The following is a 26180-nucleotide window of genomic DNA, read 5'->3' as shown; positions in this document are numbered from 1 at the left end:
AAGGACAATACTGAGCGTGAACCCTAGTTGAAACCGCGAACCCTGGGTGATAATGGCGTGCCTCAGTGGTGACACTTCCCCGCTCTGGTGGGGGACGGGGATGGCCGGGGAGGCCGTGCATCCATGGGGACGGGGATCTATGGGAACTCTCTGTACCGCCTGCTCCATTTCGCTGTGAACCCAAAACTGCTGGAAAAAGGAAAAAAGAAGCCAGAGCAGCACGCTGATGTGAACTGGCCCCAGCCTCCTCGCGCCTTTATTACTTCTGTGAGTTTAGGAAAGGTGGTGATTTTGCTCCTCAGAGGGCAGGAGCTGGCGGCTGGCAGCGAGGAAGACAGACGGAAGGCAGGAGGTCTTCTTTGGCCGAGCGCTCCGTGCCCAGGCTCCTCGGAGGCCTCAGACCCTGCTGGGCTTCTTGGGGTCCTTGTTCTTGGCGGGCATGAAGGAGTAGAGCTCCTCAATGAGCATCTCCATCCGGGCAGTGACCTCGGTCACCGTGTCGATGACCAGCTTCTGCTGCAGCTTCAGCTTGTTGTTCTCCCACAGGGCCTTGTTCTCCTCCTGGAAGATCCTGTGCTCCTCGCGAAGCACGTGCAGGGCCCTGTTCTCCTCCTGCAGGAGCCGGTTCTCCTCGCGGAGGAGCTGCAGGCTCTGGTTCTCCTCGCACAGGGCCCGCAGCGCCTGGTTCATCTCTCTCAGCAGCTCCAGACACTGGCTCCCGTCGGGTAGGCCGGAGCCGGCCTTGACCTCCTCGTCCCCAGAAGAGCCGGGCAGGTTGCTGACCATCTGGCGCAGGACCCGGAGCGTCTTGGAGTCCTCCTGGGGGGCCGGGGGCCCCTTGGACTCCTCGAAAGGGGAGGAGAGGCCTGTGCTCTGGTCTGGCAGCAGCCCAGGGACGTGGGGCTCCTCATGGGGCGAGGGGGCGGGCTTGGTCTCCTCCCCGGGGCCTGCCTTCTCCTCCGTCTGGACCCAGTAGGCCTTCCTCTGCTCCAGCAGCAGCTGCAGGGCCCTGTTCTCCTCCCTGAGCAGCTGAAGGGTGCTGTTCTCCTTGCTGCAGTGCATCTGCAAGGCCGTGTCCTTCTTTACCACTTCCAGGCCCACGATGTCCTTGTGCAGCAGCGGTGAGGAGGCCCTGCTCTCGTCCCGGCCGAGTGTGGCCTTGTGTTCCTCCCAGAAGACCTGCAGGATCTTGTTCTCCTTGCGGAGAGTCTTGTTCTCCTCCCGCAGCGCCTTGTTCTCCTCCCTCAGCGCCTTGTTCTCCTCCCACAGCAGGTACTCCTTGGCCAGTCTCTTGTGGTGCAGCTTATGGTGGAAAGAGGAGGACGGAGAGAAGTAGGGGGACTGGAGGCGGCAGTTTTCGTTCACCCACCGCCCATCCTGGAAGACAAACATCTCATCGCTGAGCTGTACTCGCGGAGGGTTGTAATCCAGCTCCAGGTCGGCCTGGGAGGTGGGGCGCTCCATGGGGTCCAAGGGCACCGAGGAGAAGCGATTCAGCGGGTACGAGTGCTGGCTGACCACTCGGCGGCTCAGCCGGGGCAGGGCGGCCTGCCGGGCGCAGCGTGGGGTGGGGTACAAGTTGTGGAGCTTCAGGAAAGGCTCGGCTGTGCCCCTCTGTGGGAGAGAACAGGGAAGCCCACAGTTAGTGAAGGAGCTGACCCCCCAAGGCTGCTCGCACAACACCCCACAATTAACTCAGTCTGATCTTCCCGCTCGGCCACAGAGGACACTTTTGCATTTGGCCTCATGGGGTCCTCTCAAGGAAATACAATTGATCCTTATTATTTGCAGCAGTTCTGTTTTGTAAAATTACTGCAAACACTGAAGTCCCAAATACCAAACCATTGCCCCTAGGAGAAATGTAGGGTTAGGTTCCTGCCAGCCTCTAGCCACGGTTCTGTCAACCAGTCAATACATAACCTTGTATTTATATGTATCAATAAATAAAAAAGATTTTATTTATTGATCTGAGAGAGATGAACCATATAAATATATGAATTTATATTCAATGTCTTCCACTGAAAGACACCTTATGTGGTATGTATTATTGATTCATTAACATTGAACTTTCGGCCAACAGCACTGCCTCTCACGCCTGAACAGAGCGTATCTAACCCATGTTTTCTCCATAAGACACTTCACACCTTCTTTCATTTAGGAACACTGGCCAGCCCTTCAATATACCGGGGGGCCATTTGAAACTGTGAAATCACCCAAAAAAAGCACAGAAATGTGAAAAAACGTGGCACTACATAAACTGTGCAAAGCACATCATTTTACCGTGTGAGAGCAGAGACAAGCCTCCTTATCTAGAATGTGCGCATCAAGGGACTTAAATTTTTCGTCACTCTGTGCACGTCTGTAAATGACCACCAAAGTGCCACAGAGATTGATTGGATGGTTACAGATTTCAGTGAGTGGGAAAATACACAAATAGGGAATCCACGAATAATGGCAATCACATATATATTGTGCAGGTTGAAGGCATTGACTAGGAGTCAACAAATATTTTGATTCCCAGTCCCACTATTTTGTCAGTTACAAGAATATGGCAAGTTATTTGCATTTCAGTTTCCACATTTTCAACTTGGGATAACTACATCTACCACCTTTCCTCACAGAGCTCTTTTTAGGATGACTAGAGATAATGCATGAAAATATGAAACGTGGGCTCTGGCACACATCTGTCACCTTAGAGGAGGAACAAACACGCTTCTCAATCAACCCCAGCTACAGATATGTACCCACGATGGGCATGGGCAGAGGAGCAGCATGAATCACCCCAACAGACACCCAAGTCGCTGTGTCCAAAATGGTTGTGCTATCCGTCAGCCGAGTCTGCTCCTTTGCCCCATTCAGGCTCATCCTTCCCTCTTAGCCACCCTAGTCTGTCCTTCCAGCGGCCCCTTTCACATCTGCCAACAGGGTGTTAGGCTCAAAGCAGAGTCCAGTGGGTAATTTTGGAAAAGAAGGGCACCATCATAGACATATCACTGAGCAGTGAGAGTTCAATTTATCTCAAGACCATCATATAAAAAGGGGATCAGAGCCACAGAGCTTAAATCCAATAAGCCAGTAGCTCTTACACTTTCCATTGTAGAATACTCAGCTGAGTATGTTTTAAATGCAGATTTCTTTTTTTAAAGATTTTACTTATTGATTTGAGAGAGGGGGAAAGAGCACGAGTGGGTTGGGAGGGTCAGAGGGAGAGGGAAAAGCAGACTCCCCACTGAACAGGGAACCAGAAGTGAGGCTCGATCCCAGGACCTGGAATCATGACCTGAGCCAAAGGCAGATGCTTAACCAACTGAGCCACCCAGGCGCCCCTTAAATGCAGATTTCTGAGTTCCTTACTTGTAAGACTGATTCACTTACTATGGGGTATGGTCCGGGAATCTGCATTTCCAACCAGTTCCCTCAAGTGATTCTGGCTGCCGGTGGTCAGGAAAGCTCTGAGTCAGCTAGAATGTGCAGTTTGCCTGGGTGGAAGTTGTACCAGGGTTAAAGGCCGAGGTGTCAAGACTGGGGGTCACAAGATTCTCATCCTGGTTCTGTCGCTGATGAGCAGTGTGAAACTGGAAACTTTCACCCTCTCTGAGACCCAAATTTTTTACTAGTGAAAAAGAGACAGCCAGACTCCCTGATCTTAAAGGCACCTTCAAGGAGTGCCTGGGTGACTTAGTCGGTTGAGCATCCAACTCTTGGTTTCAACTCAGGTTGTGATCTCATGGGTCATGGGATTGAGCCCCGTGTCGGGCTCGGCACTCAGCTGGGATCTGCTTGAAGATTCTCTCCCTCTGCCCCCACTCACACGCACTGTCTCTCTCTCTGTCTAAAATAAATAAATAAATCTTAAAAAAAAAAAAAGACACCTTCCAACATTTAAAATCAGTGAAATATACCTATAAAATGGAAATAAAAACATATGCCCTGTTTAGTGCACCACACCATTGTGAGGACTGAATGAGATAATGATTGCAAAAATGTTTTTAAAACTGCCAAGTGCCATCGAAATGTAGGGTATCGTTGTCAAGAAAAGTAGGTTTCACTAATGGAAGAATTCTGAGGTGTATGCAGAAAGTGGGGAACAGGTGGAATGCATCCTGAAGAAGAGGTAACAATTGCAGCAATGAATTTAAATAAAAATAAGATCATGATAGCTACTTCTAAATACACCAAAGGCATCTCATCATAAGTACATTGCAATGCTCTCCAAATATCAATTCCTCATTCCTTAGGTTATTTTCACAATTTTACAGATAGAGAAGATAGAAAACAAGTCAGGTTATCTGCATTATATATATGGGTATAGAGAGAAAATATAATTTGCACAGTGTATCATGTTGGCTCGAATTCTTTAAGACCCAAAGAGCTAGATAAATAGAAGGCTCAGTTCTATGCTATTAACTTTGCAATAAGCACATGTCATTAACTTTATAAGGAAGGATGTGCTTAATCTTCTAGATAGTGAGGGTCCAGGGGCATTCTGTAATCAGAACCTTATTTGCTTTAAATCAATCCAGCCTCCATGGTTTTCATATTTCTCAATTGGAAGAGCCCATTGGCTCTTGTGGCTGAACCTGTGACCAGAATGAACCACACTGTGGGCAGCCCAGCCCATTTAAGGTCCCTTGGTCCCAGATTTCTGGGAAGATTAGTCACAGTCATTAAGGAGCAGATCATGAGAGGTCCTTTCCTCCAATGCAGGCCTCTTTCACAGCAGAATCTCGTTCTAGAAAACATCACTATGGAAATGGTGGCTTTAGTCAACAGGTTGGATCCCAATCTTGAGAAGAAGGAAACAAATATTGAGCTCCCATTTTGTGCCAGACCTGCCTCACAACACTGACTTAATGAAGTGTTGTTACTATTATTCCCATTTTACAGATGGAGAAGCAAACTCAGGGTCAAAGTTAAATAACCAGTGCGAGTTCACCCACTAAAGTCACCAACCCAGCCCTAGCTGCCTGAACTTACATGGGTGGGGCACACACGCAGGAAATCGCCATGGATTTAACAAAGGACTTGCAGTAGTTAGGGGGCGAAGATAGTTCCGTGCTAACTTCGTATTATGGCAAACTTCAAACATACACACAGAGAAAGAGAAGAGCGCATTAAACGTCCAAATATCCTCACCCAGCTTCCGCAGTTATGAAATCAAGGCCATGCGTTTCATCTGTACGTCCACCCAACATTGCCACCACGCCCCCGCCACTGCACTCTTTTGAAGCAAAGTGTAGACATGTTATTTTACCCATAAATACATTGATGTGTATCTTTTCGACAAAGCATCAATACCATTAACAATGATCACTTACTATCAGCAAATACTGAGTCAGTGCTCAAATTCCCCCAATTGTCTTATTTCTATTTTATGATTATTTCATTTCAATCAGAGATATGCATCTTGACCCAACTGCACATCCAAAGACAAATCACTAGTGCTTTCTACTGTTTATTACTGTTCCGAGTATCCATGATGGTCTTTAAATCATCACATCCAGCTGCCTTTATTCAGCCTTGGGTACCCAAGGAACTTTCGACTGTCCCCTCAGCAGAAATGCACTAAATAAAACCTTACCATGTGGGTGGTGGATCCCTAGCTATGAAAAATCTGGATACTTGGGCCCTTATCCTTATGCATGCCATCAGGTGACCTTGGTCACATCCTAGCACCCTCCGACCTTGGTTTCCACATCTGTATAATGAGGGGTCAGTGACATGATCACTAAATGTCCTCTTGGTCTAACTTTCTCTGGTCCAGTAGATCCATGTTTGTAAATGGGCACCACTATGGCCCTAGCAACTCTCATTACCAACCTTAACATCCTGTCTCCTCCTTTAAATGGCCAATGTTTCCCACACAGACTCTGTGCCTTCTTGGTTACATGCGCACAGCACCTGATTCAGAAAATGTTGATGGGCTAATAGGACCACTTTAATTCCTTCCCCAGAACCCAATGCTCCTCTCATAATTGTCCTATATCTTCCCTCCTATTCCCAGACAGGATCAAGAAGGAGGTCAAGTCCAGTGTTGCCTCATGGCCTAGTGTCTTAGATAGAACACAAAAACATTTAAAAATTCTTTAACAGTCATGTATTTATTTTAGTGATTATTAGAAGAATATACCTGTTTTATCAAACCCATAATCCTATGGATAGTATCAAGAGGCTAAAGTAAATCAGCATCTTCTTCTGAAACTGAAATTTAAGGAAAAATGCCAAATATCCAGGCATTTCAGAGATGCCAGGAATCATGATTAAACTCTAAGACAAGAGAAAACATTAAGACAAGACAAATTATTTCTTTCCCCAATTCCAATCGGACCTAGCTGGACTTAGTCCTTCAAGTCTCCTTCTTGGGGGCGCCTGGGTGGCTCAGTTGGTTAAGCCACTGCCTTTGGCTCAGGTCATGATCCCGGGGTCCTGGGATTGAGTCCCACATCGGGCTCTCTGCTCAGCAGGGAGCCTGCTTCTCCCTCTCCCTCAGTCCCTCTGGCTCCCCACCCCCACTTATGCTCTCTCTCAAAATAAAATCTTTAAAATGTAAATAAAAACTAATAAGGATTTTAAAAAAAAGAAAGAAAGAAAGAAAGACTCCTTCTTGGCCTTGAGAAAACTCCCCACCCTAAGTCTATTTCCACTCTGCATGTTCCTGCACCAATTCTTCCTCCACATTTATGTTGATGAATCGACTAACATTAATTTGGCGTCTGGTCTCAGACCCTACCTCCAGGGAACTTCCAATCAATTTGAAAATTCAGTGAATAGCACCAATGATTGCTTGGTGCATGAGGGAGGTCCAAGTGCAGCAGGCATTAATGTAGGCTATGAGACGTGGGGATCAAGGGACCAGGCATCACAAAATCCAAAAAGAGTCCCGGCTCAACACTGTATGAGTGCGTGGCCTTTACAAAATCATTTCATTTCTGTGCCTCCATTTCCATATCTAGGAAATGTAGATGCAAACGTGATGCAGAGTCACCCCATGTTTGTACAGTGACCAACTTTAGAGGGTGCCAGTCACAGCTGCTGTTGCAGTGCACAACCTGTCCAATCATCCACAGCAACCTGACTAACACCTGCCCTATTTCTTTCAGGGAGTTTGTTGTAGAGTTCAAAAATGAAAGGAGAACACGTGACATTTTCTTTGTTTATAGAGAGCTACAAAGATGATTACGGCAGATTCAGAAGAGAAGATGCTTATATTTTCTTAAAGGAAGATATATAGAACAAGAAAAAGGAAATAACACATACTAGACTGATGACTATTATGTGATGATATGCTAGCTGATTTCCATATTCATATGCACTATCTTACAGAGAAGAACGACCAGGTTTTACCAAAGATCACATAGCCAGCACGGGGGAAGGGCCAGGGTGTATAAACAGGATATCTGACTCCAAACCACACACTCATTCTCGCTCTTCACGATGCCCAGATAGTTTATTTTGCATGTGCTGATATCATTCCTTTGCAGTGGTTCTCTTCTGCCCTGTCCCATCTTCTCCCCAAATGGATAAATTACAGTTCTCTAAGGACAGTGACCTGTCCCTTATTTATTTATGACACGCCTGGCACTCTTCACATACAGTGGAGGTATAATGAGTCCTTGCCAGTGAACTAAGCAACCAAAATGCTTGGAAAGGTAAGGAAGAGATATTAGCTTGAATGATGTAAAACCATCAACACTGTACGGTCCGTGACCTACAGAAGTGATTTCATATGTCTTAATATATTTAGTGGATTTCGTGAAGTTATAGCTTCATTTCAGTTCGTATTTTTAAACTGCACAGCTGTTACTGTGTGGTGGAAAATCTAAAGCAGTGGGGCTTTCCCCTGGGAATTCCACAAAACCCTAGGTCAGCCTATGTAATCCTTAAGCGAGGCTGCCCCCTGCGTGCGAGCATGCTGGTTTTCATGTCCCCATCTTTTTTTTTTTTTTAAAGATTTATTTATTTATTTATTTGAGAGAATGAGAGACAGAGAGCATGAGAGGGAGGAGGGTCAGAGGGAGAAGCAGACTCCCCGCTGAGCAGGGAGCCCGATGCGGGACTCGATCCCGGGACTCCAGGATCATGACCTGAGCCGAAGGCAGTCGCTTAACCAACTGAGCCACCCAGGCACCCTTCATGTCCCCATCTTGAACCTATAATCCAGTGAGGGTAGAGGCCCTAAATTCCCAGCAGCTTTGGGCTCAAAATCCCATTTTTTAGTGCTCTTGAGAGAGTCACTTCGATTCTCTGAATGTCACCTTTAAAATAGAACCTAAACATAGAGCTGCTCTGCCTACTTCCTGGGGTTGGGGCGAAAGGCCAAGAAAGTGGTAAGTAAGCAGACATAAAGACCAAGCAGATGACCAGTTCTGCTGCTAAGGCGTCAATGTTCCTGGCCTAAAGCACTATAGCAAATGCTGAATATATTTATTTACCGAAGGCTTTCCAAGGAGCGAGCATGTGAGTTAGGCAGACACATGAGATACAAAACCCCAGGACTTCTCAGCCTGTTTGAAGCCAGCCCGTTCTCCATAGGTCTCTTCAGCCGGTGGTATCACTTCATGGGCTAAACGAATCTGTCTTTGATGTCCTTGAGGCCTGACAAGACGTCTGGGCCTCTCAGGAGAACTCCAAAAGGTTCTTCTAAGCCTGGGAGGTAGAGCCTACGGCCCCCAGACCAGGCATGGCCCACATTTCCCATGGAGGAAAGACTGTCTCTTCCCTGATCTATGGGAAATGCCTACCTACGTGGATACAGACCCAGTAGGGGAAAGAGGAAAAGCTTGGCTTCTTCATGAAACGATGGATGCCTATGAGGATGGATGCAGGAAGGGGAATACAACTGGCCATGGGCTCATCATTCCTTACCACCACCTTGTTAGGAAGAGAACCAAGAGACTCTGCCCTCAGGAGCACTGTGCTCACTGTTGTAACCTAAGATGCCTTAGTGCCAGGGATCCAGAAAGGGGAACAGACACAGAGAGCTAAGAGTTGACCTGGCCCCTCCGGGTGGCATATGCCAAGCTTGTGGTGTAGCGGAGAGAGTGGACACTGGCCTGGGGGTCAAGCCCCTCACTCCAGCTCTGCCATTACCAGAGGGGCAGCTGGGGTTCCCAGTTCCCATGCCTCTACCATCCCTACCTCACACTAGCATCGCCCAGTGCCTGCCACATGGCCAAATCAGTGCTGAGTCCATATTTTTTCCTCCCCTCTTCACCAGGTCAGTCCTTTCCCACGAGCCATGCACCCTCTCATTTGGGGAGGTCTAACGAGTACGCTGGTCCCTTCACAGTCCTGGTGATCATCTAAACGTAGAGATACCTGCGCCCCTCCCCCGAGTGCCAGCCTAGAGCATCCTGGCAGGGGTCTGAAACCTGGCCTATGACTTGGGTCTCCTCGGCAGGTGTACCCATGAGGCTACATTTGCCCGTGCAGGGCAAATGTACATCCCGTGCCCTCTGTGCCCTCCGAGACCCCCACCGTGGCACCAGGTCCTGCTGTGCAGGAAGTGCCTGGCCCCAGAACCAGCCGGAGCCTTCTCAGAGCACCCCCCGGTTCCGTTCCCCTTCTCTCCTCCTTCGCGCTGGCCTCTTTCTGGAAGCTCAGCAGGGAGAGCTGTGGTAGGTGTGGACGGAAGACTTTTTCCCCTCTCTCTGTCACATGATCACTATACCTTACCCTATTCCCTCCCCCCACCCCCAGCCCCACCCCCAGGCTGGCCTCCTCTTCCTGTCCCTTAGTAATGATGAGATTGATCTCTGTGGGCTGTGAATAAACCATAGGAGCAACACCCACCCTCAGGGGAGAGTAGTGGCCAGCAGAACGAGATGGCAAGAGTCAGACCTAAAAGGAAGTTTCCTGGAGCTGCAGGAACCCTGTGGGCAAGCCATCCTGTCTAGCCATCAGGCCAAAGGTAGCTTATATTCTAGGCTTCACAGGCTGAAACTGATGAAGTGGCTGCTCGTTACAAAGTTATAAGGATAATGTGAAAACAGAGCCAGAAAGTTCTTGGGTCCTGTTTTTCCCTCCTGCTGAACATACTTGCTAAGATTGTTACAATTATCTCCACCTATTGAAAGAATGCTAAAGGTCTTCTTTGTAATCTTGCTCTTCAGCAAATCCTTAAGAGATGGCTTTAGAAAACATATGTATAATTTTATTATCTGTATTATATATCCTTATGTAGTTATGTATTATATATGTAGTATATATTAAATATACATATTATAAATATATATATATGTATATATGGGATGCCCTCTGGCGTTCGACCCTGTTCCTACACATCCCCATATCTAGCTTTCGGGTAGTTACCTCTGCATTGGGTCCCTCCAGCCTACATTTCAGCCCCTCTGGTTGCACAGCCATGATCTTCCAACAGGGCCTTAGGTGACTCTGGAGAAGCCAGGCTGCCCCCTTTGTGACATAGCAGCAGGAGAAACAATCCAGTCAGGAGAACCCCACCAAGGAAACGGCTGCTTAGGAGACCTGAGGAGGAGACCTCGAGACCTTATCCGTTCACCGGCCTCCCTCCCTTCTGAGTCCCCCTTCCACTCTATCTTCGGTATGCAGCAGGCCTCAGTTCTCTTGGCCCCTCCAAATCACCCTGTACCTTTTGGTCCAGGTCCTAGGCTTTCTACTCATGTATTCAGCCATATGCATTTGGTTCCAAGTCCCAGTTCTCATTCTCCCCCAGAAATCCGAGTGGTCACACAACAGCAAGCACCAAAAGATCGAAGTCTGGGAAGACTGGCGCATTTCAGAGTGTCATAGAAACTTTAAGTGCTACGAGGGCCAGAAGTTCTTACCAGGTCACCAAACACCCCTTCCTCATTTGAGGGTATGATGAACCCAAGACCCAGAGCGGCTAAGTGAACTCCCCTTGGCACAGGGTTGGTTGCAACTTGAGGTCCTGACTCTGCTCATTCTACAATATCGTGCGACAGCTTTGAAAGGGGAGGGTTATACCGGCTACGAGGAAGTTACACCCTTCTGTGATTATCCCTACCTGAGGTAGAACCACATTGATTGGGATTTCTAGGCTTTCAGATCTGGTGTCTCTTTTTCTCGTAATATTTGGCCTCGAGTGCTGTGGAAAAGAGAAAACAAGACGATTTCTGCTTCCCAGCCCATCCTCTGAGCCCCAATTGCTCAACCTGAAAAACAGAAGACTTTCTACTCACTTATCCCCCCTTGTCCACTATGTACATTATGAAAATCTGAGTCTGAAAGAAGTGAAGATGGTATCTGACAAGATGCGTATCTCTGGACAGAAATTTAGACAGGTATTATAGTTGGTGTAAAAACCTTCCAAAAAGTCTTTGGAGCAGAGATACCCATACCTACTACCTATTCTAAGATGATTACTTCTATCTCAAGTAAAAAGCCATACCAGTGTTAAGTGCCAGGTATAGGTCCTATGCAGGAGCTGGTCACCAAAACACTCAGAACATTCCAGAGGTGACATCACAAAACAATATGGTGTTTTTCAGGTCTCATGGTCTCTCTGAGCATCACAGGTGGGAATGAGGCATCTGACAGTCAGGGAGAGTTCACCCTGGTTGTGTCTACCTGGCCAGTCATGGTCAGTGTGACACACAATAACCCAAACATTAGCCCCCTGTTTGGTCATCCTTGCTGCTATTCCCATCCCCACTGCCTGGCTGGGCTGAGATCTCTATCCTCTCTCTAGAGCTAGCATCTTCTACTTGGAGTTGTATCACTCAAGAAGGAAGAAACCCAAACTGAACTCATTCCAGGCCAAGAGAAGACAATAGGCCTGAGATATTTTCTGACATCAACCAATTCTCCTCCAATTCTCTGAGGCCCACTGGATGTCAATTCAATTCTGCCACAATCTCTCTGGAGTTGGTGTCAGGTCACCTGAGTTCAAGGACTCAGTCCCGCAAGACTGCCCCCACTTCAGACACCAGTCGCAACTCCCAGGCCACCAGTGTTTCCAACCTGACCAGCTATAAATTGGGGGTTCCCACAAACCCCTCCTCAGCTTCAATAATTTGCTAGGATAGCTAACAGGATGCAGGAAAACACCTTACTTATGATTAGTCTTATTATAAAAGAGACAACTCAGAACAGCCAAACGGAAGATGCTTAGGGCAAGGTACAGGGAGAGAAGAACACGGAGCTTCCACATCCTCGCAGGTCATACCGCCATCCCGGCTTCCCCATGTGTTCACCAACCCGGAAGCTCTCCTGACCCTATTGCTTGAGGGTTTTTATGGAGGTCTCATTACCTGGTCATGGTTGATTAAATCATTGGCCATTGGTGACGGAAAATTTCCAGCCCGACCCCTCCTTTTCCCAGAGGTGGAGGAGTGAGATGCTGAAAGTTCCAACCAGCTAATGACATGGCTGATTCCTCTGGCAACCAGTGCCCATCCTGAAGCCATCTAGGGGCCACCAAGAGTCACTGCATTAGCATAAACTCAGGTGTGTTCCAGATGGGCTCCTTATGAATAATAAAAGGCACGTCAATCACTCAGGAAATTCCAAGGGTTTGAGGACCTCCATGCCAGGAACTGGGAACAAAAACCAAGTATATGTTTTTATTATGCGACATGTAGAAACTGCACCAAGACCACGGTGCTGACGTCTGGGCTTCGTGCAAGGGGCAGACCAGCCCGCGGGCCTCAACTCTTGTCAAATTATTTGCCTCTACAGACTGTAAGTGGGAGCCTCCTTCTGTTTCCTAAGGCTCCTATTAGGCAAAGAGCTCCAGTTACACACTATTATGCAGTATGTGGGGGAAGGGAGCAGTAGACCAGGCTCAGCAGATCCAGGGACACCATAACTGCCCCTGGAATCTTCCACACCCAAATTACAAGCAAGCCTTGCTTTAAGAAAATCCAATGTACAAGAATTCAAAGATACATGTATGGCAAAACCAAGAAGGTAATTAATCACATCATCAAAAAATTGACGGCAGGTTCAGTTGAGCACTTCCTCCCACAGAAGTTGCTTCTAGGGCCAAGGAGCATGAGCTCTGCCCCGCAAAGCAAGGTTCTGCCCAGAGAAAGGAATCTGCCAGTAAGCCTGACATGTTTTATTACTATTATATATATACATATAATAAATCATTCACATTTATTACTTTCATTTTAAAGGGGAACTTCTCCAAGTGTTTCTTTTTTTAATTTCATTTCATGTTGTAATTGTGGTCATAAACATATAACATTAAATTTACGATCTTAAGCATTTTTAAGTATACACAATTCAGTAGTGTTAACTATATTCACATCACTGTGCAAACATCTCTCTGGAAGTTTTTCATCTTGCAAAACTGAGACTCGAATTCTCCCTCCCAACGCCTCCCAACCCTTGGCAACCACCTTTCTACTTTCTCTTTCTGTAATTTTGACTACTTTAGACACCTCAAAGGAGTAGAATCACACAGTATGTGTCTTTTCATGACTAGTTTTTTTACTTAGCATAACGTCCTCGATGTTCCTCCACATTGTGACCGGCTCTCCTTTTTTAAGGCTGCATCATATTCTTTTGTATTTATGTATTATATTTTCTTTACCCATTCACTTACTGATGAACATTTGGGTCATTCCTACCTCTTGGCTACTGCGAATAATGTTGCAATGGGTATGCAAATATCTCTTCAGGATCCTGCTTTAAATTCTTTTGGATATATACCCAGAAGTAGGATTGCTGGATTATATACAGTTTTATTTTTAATTTTTTGAAGAACCTCCATACTGCTTTCCCATAGCTGCTGCGCCATCCTTTTACATTCCCATCAACAGCTCACAAGGGTTCCAGTTTTTCACATCCTTATCAACACTTGTTTTCTGTTTCTCCAAGGGTTTCTAGTGGTTAACTCTCATACTGTTGGAAAACTTGGTTCAGATTTCCCTTATAGACGCACCTCACAGAAGCACCTGCACGTCCCCCTTCGGGGCTGATCTGGGAAGTCTAAACAAAGAGGGAACTCGCTATGTTCATGTCCAAGGGCTGCCCAAACAAAGGACCATGAAACGAATGGCTTAAAACAACAGCAATTTATTGTCTCACAGTTCTGGAGGCCAAAAGTCAAAATCATTGGCAGGACCATGCTCCCTCTGAAACCCATAGGGGTGAACCCTCCCTTGCCTCTCCTCTGGTTTCTGAGGGTTGTTCACAATTCTTGCCCCTCCTCGATCTGCACCTGCCCCACTTACATCTCTGCCTCCGCCATCACATGGCCTTCTCCCGTTGTGTGTCCACAACTGTTCTCCTCCCCTTATAGAGACGCCAGTCGTACTGGATTAAGGGTCTACCCTATTCCAGTATAACCTCATCTTAATCACATCTGCAATGACTCTATTTCCAAATGAGGTCATATTCTGAAGTATTTGGGGGTTTTTACTTCAACATATCTTTTGGGGGTGGGGGGATACAATTCAACCCATAACAGAAGCTAATATTAACCTAATGAGCACCAGCACAGTGCCAGATACTTTATATGTGCTAATTTACTTAATCAGAGTCACTGGCACGTATGCAAGTCCTCCCACCTTGGGTGATAGCCCACCCTTGGGGTCCCTAAGCCCATTGCCCTGGCCCATCTCCAACAGGTTCAGTTGAACCCCTTCCTCCCACAGAAGATAGCTTTGGTGCCAAGGAGCACAGCTCTTCCCTGCAAGGCTCCTCATGGACAAAGGAATCTGCTAGTAAGCCTGATGTATTTTATTACTATTATTCATATTACATATTATTTATATTTGTTATTATTTTCACTGTGTGATTTTTGCCTGCTCTCAGTTGCCCTGCCTTCTCCACGCTTTTGGCCATCTGGCACCTAGTTCCAGGCAGTGGTAAAATCCTTACCCCAGCCCTGCCCTGAGGTCATATCTGCAGAAAGAAACACCCCACCCTATTTAAGTTCCTCTTGGCTTTCTACTGTGACACGTCCCCCAAATTATACCCATGATCTCAGGGGAAACTAAAGGAATAGTTCATTCCTAGAAAGGAAGTCTCGCTATTGGACCATCACAAAAATTCCCAGGGTCCAGATGAAGGTGTAAATCATTCCTTTTTCCATTTCAGTGCCAAGTGGTCCAGCAGAGTCCTCCTCTGATGGGTGTCTGGGGACCCTGCTCTCTGTGGGCTCCCTCCCTCCTCACCTCTGCCTTAGTCCTTTGCCTTTCTCTGCTCAGAGGCCTGGATCCAGGTGAAGGGGCAGCCACCAGATCTGTGGCTGACAATGATGGTTCTCACAGCAAATCAATGACTCATTACCCGCTGTTATCTGAGCACAGACCCTCCCTCCCCATCCTGCCAGGGGGTTTGCTGGGGGAAGGGAAGAAAACAAATGGACACATGGACTGCCCTACCACATTAGCATAAAAATAACTTCTTTTATTGAGCCCAAAGGAAGGGCACTGATAAGAATAAATGAGGATGATGGGGCCCCTGGGTGGCACAGTCAGTTAAGCATCCAGCTCTTGGTTTCTGCTCAGGTTGTGATGGTGAAATCAAGCCCCACATCAAGCTCTGCACTCAGCACAGAATCTGCTTGGGATTCTCTCTCTCTCCCTCCCCCTCTGCCCCTCCCCACCCCGGTACTCACTCGTTCTCTCTAAAATAAGTAAATAAATCTTAAAAACAAAGAATAAATGAGGAGGCAAATAGCAAGGTCATGGACACTGGCATCAGCAGACTGTGCCGATCTAGAGGCCAAGAAATAGTTTCTATATGTCTTAGCTCAGTCTCCCACAACAAAATGCCACAGACTGGGTGACTTAAGTAACAAATACTTATTTCTCACAGTCCTGGAGGCTGGGAAGTCCAAGATCAAGGTGTTAGCAGATTTGGTTCCTGATGAGACCTATTTCCTGGCTTGCAGTCGGCCACCTCCTCACTGTGTCTTCACATGGCAGAGTGTGTGTGTGTGTGTGTGTGTGTGTGTGTGTGTGTGTGTGTGCATGTTCTGGTCTCTCTCCCTCTCTAATAAGGACATTAATCCCATCCTCAAGACTTCACTAAACCTAATTGCCTCCCAAAGGCCAAACCTCCAAATACCATCACACTGGGGATCAGGGCTTCAACATAGGACTTTTGGAGGGACACAAACATTCCGTCTCTACGCTACTTGACTTGGGCAAGTCACCCCACCTCTCAGAAGCTCAGTTTCCTCATTTCCAAAAGGAGGAAATCGTATGTAATTTGAGATAACATGCATAAAGAAGCTGACACTTAGCAAGTTCTAAATAAATAATCATCGCCTCAGAGCCCTCCTACCAAACTGTCTTGCTCCCTTTGACTTAAAATCTCAAGCCGCTGACACACGACTGGGGCTGCTCTTAAAAAGTCTTGCTCCTACAGCGTACGTGAAGCCTTTATCTTTGCCTGATTGATTGATTGATTGGTTTTTGTAGCTTTATTTTTTTTTTTAAGATTTTATTCATTTATTTGACAGAGAGAGACACAGCGAGAGAGGGAACACAAGCAGGGGGAGTGGGAGAGGGAGAAGCAGGCTTCCCGCGGAGCAGGGAGCCCGATGCGGGGCTCGATCCCAGGACCCCGGGATCATGACCCGAGCCGAAGGCAGACGCCCAACCGAGGAGCATTTCAAACGAGGCCATACTGGTACTGGCATCTACAGTTGCCCATTAGCTGGGCTCCTTCCTCCTCTGCAGAACACATGTATTCATGACCCAGTATTGAGAAGCTTCCTTGAGATTGCACCCCAAATGCCTGTTATTACTCAGATTAGCACCGTCATCAATCATCCACGTTCTGTGAGCATCCACAATTGGTGGACGCTACGCAGAACATGGAGGGAGACATGCCTCATGGGTTTCTAATCTAAACAGACAGGTAGAGCAGAGACAAAGGAAAGGGCAAGTATGCATCTGAGCCTCTCCAGGCTTTTCTCACCTGCAACTGTCAGATGATGAATCACAGAGAAAAAGTCAGCAAGCAGGAGGGTCCATTAGAGAGCACAGGGCCCCTCGCCCTTCTCTGAAGAGTCATAGAAACTGCAGCTGTTGGTTCAGGAGTCAGAGGTGGGCAAGGTGGGGAGGGTACTTTCTGACCTTTCTCTCTTCGTTTGTGGAGAAGGGGATAGAAATTTGGATGTATGTAGTAAATTATCATGATGCCTGTCATCTCCAATTGCATGACATGATTGCAAATGTGTTATTTTTGCTACATAGGGCAGGGTAGCTCTACTTTGGTGCCAGAAATCCAGCCTGATTATAGCAAGGCTTTGGGCCAAGCTCTTTAAGAGACAGCTGGGGGCCCTCACCTTTTGAGGAAGCAGAAGGCAGCAACCAGGAAGTACAAGAAAGACTGCTGGTAAGTCTATCAGGCAACAAATAAAGGTCAACAGTTGGAAAAATATAAGAGGGAAGGAAGTAGAAAAATAAAATGGCAGCTTTTGGTGGCAGCTGGTTGAAGTGAATGGCTGTTATTTCTAGAAGAACCACTCACATGTGTGGGAATATTGAAGGAAACAACAGAGGTACAGTGCCCTAGAAAGTAGGATAGTTGGCATTCCAAAATTCCAAAGATAATCAGGATAAATAAATCCTTCTTGAAGTCAGAAAGGAGATAATGTGCCTGACTGATCCTCATAAGTAATGCCAAAACTTTGGGGTCTCTAGAGCTATGTGCCATCCTTACAACCAGACTTACCTTCTGAACCCAGGAACTGCTAGAAATTCCCCCAAAGTTCTGACGTTTTCCTAATATTAGTCCATCTGTTCAATCCATCCAAGAGAGAGGCTCTATTAAAAGACAACCAATGGAAAAGACTTTCAGTTTCTAAGAAATTCTCCTTTAGTTTGGAAAAAGTCACACCTAAAACTAATATAATATTGTATGTCAATTATACTTCAATAATTAAAAAAAAATAGGTGTGGGGCACCTGAATGACTCAGTCAGTTAAGCAACCAACTCTTGATTTTGGCTCAGGTCATGATCTCAGGGTCGTGAGATGGTGTTTGGTGCCAGGCTCCGCCTAATGCTTAAGATTTTCTCTCTCTCTCTGCCCCTCCCCCACCCCTGCTCATGAATGCGCCCTCTCTCAAAAAGAACATGAAAAAAATCAGTGACCTTGTGGTCTCTGGCCCCAGTCAGACACAGTAATTGGCCTTGTCATTGCAAGCAGTCAGAAGCCATGGGAGTGGACGCTTCCGAAGAGGCAGGGGGTCTCTGCTTCTGACCAACAGGGGCAAAATTGAAGGTTTTGTTTATTAGCACAACTCTAATTGTGATTTATGTGATTCTGTACATTTCAATCTAACCAAAATTTAAAAATCATCAAATTACTTATGTGTGTAATCCCTTCAATTAATTATCCATTAGTCACTCCTTAATGATAATGGAATGCTTACCAAATAGCATGTGATCTCTGAATAGTGCCAAAAAAATTGATTAAATATTATTTCAAGAAGTAACAAGGATTCCGTTTGTTCAGTTTGCTTAGTGAGGTCTTTTTAAAGATTTTATTTATTTATTTGAGAGAGAGAGAACCAGCACAGGGAGGGGCAGAGGTAGAGGGAGAAGCAGACTCTGCTGAGCAAGGAGCCCAGTGTGGGACTTGATCCTAGGACCCTGAGATCATGACCTGAGCCAAAGACAGAAGCTTAACCGACTGAGCCACCCAGGCGCCCCTGCTCAGTGAGTTTTAATATGTTCAGTCTCCAAAAAGTGGGTCCGAGATTGGACTTGCATCGCTGTGAAGAAGGACCACCTCTTAAGGTGACAGTGTCAGAGGAGACATTCACCTCCACACTGGGCACTGCAGAGGCACACAGACTCTAAGTCAGACTACCTATGTTGGAACCCTGGTTCCACCCCCAGCTAGCTGCGTGACCCCTGCCACTGACTTTTGCTAAGTCCCAGTTTCTTTGCTGAGAGAATGACCATGCTCGCTCTTACACTTTAGGCTGGTGGTGAGGATTAAATGAGACAACACAGGACAGGAGAGACTTCAAAACAGTGGTGCATGGGCTTCGCCCACACTGACACTCAATAAACATTTACTGATTGGGAAGTTCAGTTGAACTGAAATCCTCATTAACAAACGCTTGAGCATCGTGTCTGAGCAAGGCAGTGTGCGTGGTAGTGGAGATAAGGAAGGAACAGGGGAGAAGAAATCAGAGGCCATCCATTGCTCCCAAAAGGTCTATAATCAAATGAGAGAGCAGCATTGGGGAAAACAGGAGCTAGGAGGATAATAGCCAATATTTATTTTTTTATTTAAATTTTTTTATTGTTATGTTAATCCCCATACATTACATCATTAGTTTTAGATATAGTGTTCCATGATTCATTGTTTGTGCATAACACCCAGTGCTCCATGCAGAACGTGCCCTCCTCAATACCCATCACCAGGCTAACCCATCCTCCCAACCCCCTCCCCTCTAGAACCCTCAGTTTGTTTTTCAGAGTCCATCGTCTCTCATGGTTCTTCTCCCCCTCCGATTTCCCCCCCTTCATTCTTCCCCTCCTGCTACATTCTTCTTCTTCTTTTTTTCTTTCTTAACATATATTGCATTATTTGTTTCAGAGGTACAGATCTGAGATTCAACAGTCTTGCACAATTCACAGCGCTTACCAGAACACATACCCTCCCCAGTGTCCATCACCCAGTCACCCCATCCCTCCCACCCCACCCCCCACTCCAGCAACCCTCAGTTTGTTTCCTGAGATTAAGAATTCCTCATATCAGTGAGGTCATATGATACATGTCTTTCTCTGTTTGACTTATTTCGCTCAGCATAATACCCTCCAGTTCCATCCACGTCGTTGCAAATGGCAAGATCTTATTCCTTTTGATGGCTGCATAATATTCCATTGTATATATATACCACTTCTTCTTTATCCATTCATCTGTTGATGGACATCTTGGCTCTTTCCACAGTTTGGCTATTGTGGACATTGCTGCTATAAACATCGGGGTGCACGTAGCCTTTCGGGTCCCTACTTTTGTATCTTTAGGGTAAATACCCAGGAGTGCAATTGCTGGATCATATGGTAGCTCTATTTTCAACTTTTTGAGGAACCTCCATACTGTTTTCCAGAGTGGCTGCACCAGCTTGCATTCCCACCAACAGTGTAGGAGGGTTCCCCTTTCTCCGCATCCCCACTAACGTCTGTCATTTCCTGACTTGTTAATTTTAGCCATTCTGACTGGTGTGAGGTGGTATCTCATTGAGGTTTTGATTTGGATTTCCCTGATGCCGAGCGATATTGAACAATTTTTCATGTGTCTGTTGGCCATTTGGATGTCTTCTTTGGAAAAATGTCTGTTCATGTCTTCTGCCCATTTCTTGATTGGATTCTTTGTTCTTTTGGTGTTGAGTTTGATGAGTTCTTTATAGATTTTGGAGACTAGCCCTTTATCTGATATGTCATTTGCAAATATCTTCTCCCATTCTGTCAGTTGTCTTTTGGTTTTGTTGACTGTTTCCTTTGCTGTGCAAAAGCTTTTTATCTTGATGAAGTCCCAATAGTTCATTTTTGCCCTTGCTTCCCTTGCCTTTGGCGATGTTTCTAGGAAGAAGTTGCTGCGGCTGAGGTCGAAGAGGTTGCTGCCTGTGTTCTCCTTTAGGATTTTGATGGACTCCTGTCTCACATTGAGGTCTTTCAACCATTTGGAGTCTATTTTTGTGTGTGGTGTAAGGAAATGGTCCAGTTTCATTCTTCTGCATGTGGCTGTCCAATTTTCCCAACACCATTGGTTGAAGAGACTGTCTTTTTTCCATTGGACATTCTTTCCTGCTTTGTCAAAGATTAGTTGACCATATAGTTGAGGGTCCATTTCTGGGCTCTCTATTCTGTTCCATTGATCTATGTGTCTGTTTTTGTGCCAGTACCATACTGTCTTGATGATGACAGCTTTGTAGTAGAGCTGGAAGTCTGGAATTGTGATGCCGCCAGCTTTGCTTTTCTTTTTCAACATTCCTCTGGCTATGCGGGGTCTTTCCTGGTTCCATACAAATTTTAGGATTATTTGTTCCATTTCTTTGAAGAAAGTGGATGGTATTTTGATGGGGATTGCATTGAATGTGTAGATTGCTCTAGGTAGGATTGACATCTTCACAATATTTGTTCTTCCAATCCATGAGCATGGAACGTTTTTCCATTTCTTTGTGTCTTCCTCCATTTCTTTCATGAGTATTTTATAGTTTTCTGAGTACAGATCCTTTGCCTCTTTGGTTAGATTTATTCCTAGGTATCTTATGGTTTTGGGTGCAATTGTAAATGGGATCGACTGCTTAATTTCTCTTTCTTCTGACACTTGTTGTTGGTGTATAGGAATGCCACTGACTTCTGTGCATTGATTTTATATCCTGCCACTTTACTGAATTCCTGTATGAGTTCTAGCAGTTTTGGGGTGGAGTCTTTGGGATTTTCCACATAAAGTATCATATCATCTGCAAAGAGTGAGAGTTTGACTTCTTCTTTGCCAATTTGGATGCCTTTGATTTTTTTGTTGTCTGATTGCTGTGGCTAGGACTTCCAATACTATGTTGAATAGCAGTGGTGATAGTGGACATCCCTGCCGCGTTCCTGACCTTAGGGGGAAAGCTCTCAGTTTTTCCCCATTGAGAATGATATTCGCTGTAGGTTTTTCATAGATGGCTTTTATGATATTGAGGTATGTACCCTCTATCCCTATACTCTGAAGAGTTTTGATCAAGAAAGGATGCTGTACTTTGTCAAATGCTTTTTCTGCATCTATTGAGAGGATCATATGATTCTTGTTCTTTCTTTTGTTAATGTATTGTATCACGTTGATTGATTTGCGGATGTTGAACCAACCTTGCAGCCCAGGGATAAATCCGACTTGGTCGTGGTGAATAATCCTTTTAATGTACTGTTGGATCCTATTGGCTAGTATTTTGGTGAGAATTTTTGCATCCATGTTCATCAGGGATATTGGTCTGTAATTCTCCTTTTTGATGGGGTCTTTGTCTGGTTTTGGGATCAAGGTAATGCTGGCCTCATAAAATGAGTTTGGAAGTTTTCCTTCCATTTCTATCTTTTGGAACAGTTTCAGAAGGATAGGTATTAATTCTTCTTGAAATGTTTGGTAGAATTCCCCTGGGAAGCCATCTGGCCCTGGGCTTTTGTGTTTTGGGAGATTTTTGATGACTGCTTCAATTTCCTTAGTGGTTATAGGTCTGTTCAGGTTTTCTATTTCTTCCTGCTTCAGTTTTGGTAGTTGATACATCTCTAGGAATGCATCCATTACTTCCAGGTTATCTAATTTGCTGGCATAGAGTTGCTCATAATATGTTCTTATAATTGTTTGTATTTCTTTGGTGTTGGTTGTGATTTCTCCTCTTTCATTCATGATTTTGTTGATTTGGGTCATTTCTCTTTTCTTTTTGATAAGTCTGGCCAGGGGCTTATCAATCTTGTTAATTCTTTCAAAGAACCAGCTCCTAGTTTTGTTGATCTGTTCTACTGTTCTTTTGGTTTCTATTTCATTGATTTCTGCTCTGATCTTTATTATTTCTCTTCTCCTGCTGGGTTTAGGCTTTATTTGCTGTTCTTTCTCCAGCTCCTTTAGGTGTAGGGTTAGGTTGTGTACTTGAGACCTTTCTTGTTTCTTGAGAAAGGCTTGTATTGCTATATACTTTCCTCTTAGGACTGCCTTTGCTGTATCCCAAAGATTTTGAATAGTTGTGTTTTCATTTTCATTGGTTTCCATGAATTTTTTTAATTCTTCTTTAATTTCCTGGTTGACCCATTCATTCTTCAGTAGGATGCTCTTTAGCCTCCATGTATTTGAGTTCTTTCCGACTTTCCTCTTGTGATTGAGTTCTAGTTTCAAAGCATTGTGGTCTGAAAATATGCAGGGGATGATCCCAATCTTCTGGTACCGGTTGAGACCTGATTTATGACCTAGGATGTGATCTATTCTGGAGAATGTTCCATGGGCACTAGAGAAGAATGTGTATTCCGTTGCTTTGGGATGCAATGTTCTGAATATGTCTGTGAAGTCCATTTGGTCCAGTGTGTCATTTAAAGTCTTTATTTCCTTGTTGATCTTTTGCTTAGACGATCTGTCCATTTCAGTGAGAGGGGTGTTAAAGTCCCCCACTATTATTGTATTGTTGTCGATGTGTTTCTTTGCTTTTGTTATTAATTGCCTTATATAATTGGCTGCTCCCATGTTAGGGGCATAGATATTTACAATTGTTAGATCTTCTTGTTGGATAGACCCTTTAAGTATGATATAGTGTCCTTCCTCATCTCTTATTACAGTCTTTGGTTTAAAATCTAATTTGTCTGATATAAGGATTGCCACCCCAGCTTTCTTTTGGTGTCCATTAGCATGGTAAATGGTTTTCCACCCCCTCACTTTCAATCTGGGGGTGTCTTTGGGTCTAAAATGAGTCTCTTGCAGACAGCATATCGATGGGTCTTGTTTTTTAATCCAATCTGATAGCCTGTGTCTTTTGATTGGGGCATTTAGCCCATTTACATTCAGGGTAACTACTGAAAGATAGGAATTCAGTGCCATTGTATTGCCTGTAAAGTGACTGTTACTGTATATTGTTTGTGTTCCTTTCTGGTCTATGTTGCTTTTAGGCTCTCTCTTTGCTTAGAGGACCCCTTCTAATATTTGTTGTAGGGCTGGTTTCGTGTTTGCAAATTCCTTTAGTTTTTGTTTGTCCTGGAAGCTTTTTATCTCTCCTTCAATTTTCAATGACAGCCTAGCTGGATATAGTATTCTTGGCTGCATATTTTTCTCATTTAGTGCTCTGAATATGTCCTGCCAGTCCTTTCTGGCCTGCCAGGTCTCTGTGGATAAGTCTGTTGCCAATCTAATGTTTCTACCATTGTAGGTTACATATCTCTTCTCCCGAGCTGCTTTCAGGATTTTCTCTTTGTCTCTGAGACTCGTAAGTTTTACTATTAGATGTCGGGGTGTTGACCTATTTTTATTGATTTTGAGAGGGGTTTTCTGTGCTTCCTGGATTTTGATGCCTGTTTCCTTCCCCAAATTAGGGAAGTTCTCTGCTATAATTTGCTCCACTATACCTTCTGCCCCTCTCTCTCTTTCTTCTTCTTCTGGGATCCCAATTATTCTAATGTTGTTTTGTCTTATGGTATCGTTTATCTCTCGAATTCTGCCCTCGTGATCCAGTAGTTGTTTTTCTCTCTTTTTCTCAGCTTCTTTATTTTCCATCATTTGGTCTTCTATCTCACTGATTCTTTCTTCTGCCTCATTTATCCTAGCAGTTAGCGCCCCCATATTTGATTGCACCTCATTGATAGTCTTTTTGATTTCTACTTGGTTAGATTTTAGTTCTTTTACTTCTCCAGAAAGGGTTTCTCTAATAACTTCCATGTTTTTTTCAAGCCCAGCTAGTATCTTTAAAGTGATGATTCTGAACTCTAGATCTGACATCGTACTAATGTCTGTATTGAGTAGGTCCCTGGCAGTCAGTACTACCTCTTGTTCTTTTTGTTGAGGTGATTTTTTCCATCTTGTCATTTTGTGCAGAGGAGAATAGATTAATGAGAGAACAAAATGCTAGCAGGGTAACAACGTCCCCAGAAAATATACTCTAAACAAATCAGAAAAGACCTGAAGCAGTGGGAAAAGAAAGGGAAAGAGAGAAAAAAGAAAAAGAAAGAAAAAAAGAAAAAAGAAAAAGATAAAGATAAAAACAAACAAAAGCAGGACAAAACAAAACAAAACAAAAACAGAATGTGATCAAATATGATCAGGCTGGATTACAGATTAGTGCCACACACTAGATTTTGGGTGTATTTTGGTCTGTTAAAAGAAAGTCCCTCCCAAAATTTTAAAGAAAGAAAAACTTATATATGTACAAAAATAAGGGTTGATATGATGAAGGGATGGAATATGACTGTAAAGATGGAAATTATAAAAAATTTTTAAAAAGGATTTGATAAGTTGTTTGAAAAAAGAATAGGATTAAAAAAAAAAGGGAGAGAATGTGATCAGGCAGGGGAGTAGAAAAAAACCATACACTAGAGATTTAGAGTATATTTTGATCTGTTAGAAGAAACTATCTCAAGATTTTAAAGAGAGAACAACTTATATATATATGCCAAAAATACGGGTAACTACTATGAAGGGATAGAATATGACTTTAAAAATGAAAAATAAAAATGTTTTTTTTTAAAAAAGGGATTGATAAGATGTTGGTTGAAAAAGGGAAAAAGAAAAATTCAAAAAAAAAGAAAAAAGGAAAAAAGAAAAAAAGACAGTTAAAAAAAAATAATTAACTTTGAAAGACTAAAGAATCATGGTAAAAAAGCCATGAATTCTATGTGCAGTATTCCCCTAGCGCTGGAGTTCTGCCGTTCTCATTGATCGGTAAACTTGGTCTTGGCTGGCTGTTTTCGCTGATCTTCTGGGGGAGGGGCCTGTTGCCGTGGTTCCCAAATGTCTTTGCCGGAGGCAGAATTGCCCCGCCCTTGCCGGTCCGGGCTAAGTAATCTGCTCGGGTTTGCTCTCCGGAGCTTTTGTTCCCTGCAAGCTTTCCGTACAGCTTTGGAGGCGGAGAGTGAAAATGGCGGCCTCCCAGTCTCCGCCCCAGCGGAGCCGAGAACTCGGGGTCCCTCTCCTCAGCGAGCCCCCAGAGAAAAGCAGTCAGTCACTCCCGTCTCCCCGGTCTCCGGCCACACTCCTCGCTCACCCGGCCTGTGACCGCGCCTTTCTATCTGGCACCCGACCCCGGGTGGAGTCTCCAAACCCAGCAGATCCCCGCGGTGCGCTCCCGCACCTCTCCTCCCGGGGGAAGAAGGTGAGTGTCCCCGGATCTGCCGCTTGTTGGGTCCCTGCTGGAGGAGCAGTGGCCCGACTGTGCCGCGGATCACGGTTTATAGCAACCCCGAGCTGAGAGCCCGCGCCTGGGCTCCGTCTCTGCAGCCGGCTTCCCTGCTCCAATACCTGGGAGCTCTGCCGCACTCAGGCACCCCCGGTCTTTCTGTGACCCCGAGGGTCCTGAGACCACACTGTCCCGCGAGGGTTCCACCCCCCACTTCGCCACCAGAGTGACGTCCCTCAGCGGAGCAGACTTCTAAAAGTTCCGATTTTGTGCTCCGCGGCTCTATCACTTGCCAGAAGCGGCCGACGGAGGCCCCTCCCCCGCCGTCTATCCTCCCGAATATCGCCTCGGATTCACTTCTCCGCACGTCCTACCTTCCAGAAAGTGGTCGCTTTTCTGTTCAGA

At 45.3% G+C, this 26180-nt stretch overlaps 1 protein-coding gene across 2 annotated transcripts; it reads right to left on the bottom strand.

The window, feature by feature from the left end:
* Positions 1-396: 396 nt before the first annotated feature.
* CBY2 (chibby family member 2) lies at positions 397-11464 on the bottom strand. 2 transcript variants are annotated; one of them, XM_032402486.1, is made up of 3 exons: positions 11390-11464; positions 11006-11086; positions 397-1614 (listed from the first exon to the last, which is right to left on the bottom strand). In XM_032402486.1, the coding sequence occupies exons 1-3, from the start codon at positions 11462-11464 to the stop codon at positions 397-399; spliced, it is 1374 nt and encodes a 457-aa protein (XP_032258377.1). The 2 variants fall into 2 exon arrangements, with proteins under 2 accessions (XP_032258377.1, XP_032258378.1); XM_032402487.1 differs by lacking the exon at positions 11006-11086.
* Positions 11465-26180: the final 14716 nt, after the last annotated feature.

Source organism: Phoca vitulina, unplaced genomic scaffold (assembly GCF_004348235.1).
Source record: "Phoca vitulina isolate PV1807 unplaced genomic scaffold, GSC_HSeal_1.0 scaffold5, whole genome shotgun sequence".
NCBI classification, from domain to species: domain Eukaryota; kingdom Metazoa; phylum Chordata; class Mammalia; order Carnivora; family Phocidae; genus Phoca; species Phoca vitulina.
This window is presented reverse-complemented; position numbering and strand designations above follow the sequence as displayed.

What these genes read in the sequence shown, in the direction of transcription:
- CBY2 (XM_032402486.1), bottom strand. Translation starts at nt 11,464, where the DNA reads ATGTCACCTCTGGAATGTTCTGAGTGTTTTGGTGACCAGCTCCTGCAT. An exon ending in ATACCTGGCACTTAACACTG is followed by an intron (nt 11,087 to 11,389) that starts GTATGGCTTTTT and finishes TCTTTTCCACAG; the next exon opens with CACTCGAGGCCAAATATTAC. An exon ending in TCAATGTGGTTCTACCTCAG is followed by an intron (nt 1,615 to 11,005) that starts GTAGGGATAATC and finishes TCTCTCCCACAG; the next exon opens with AGGGGCACAGCCGAGCCTTT.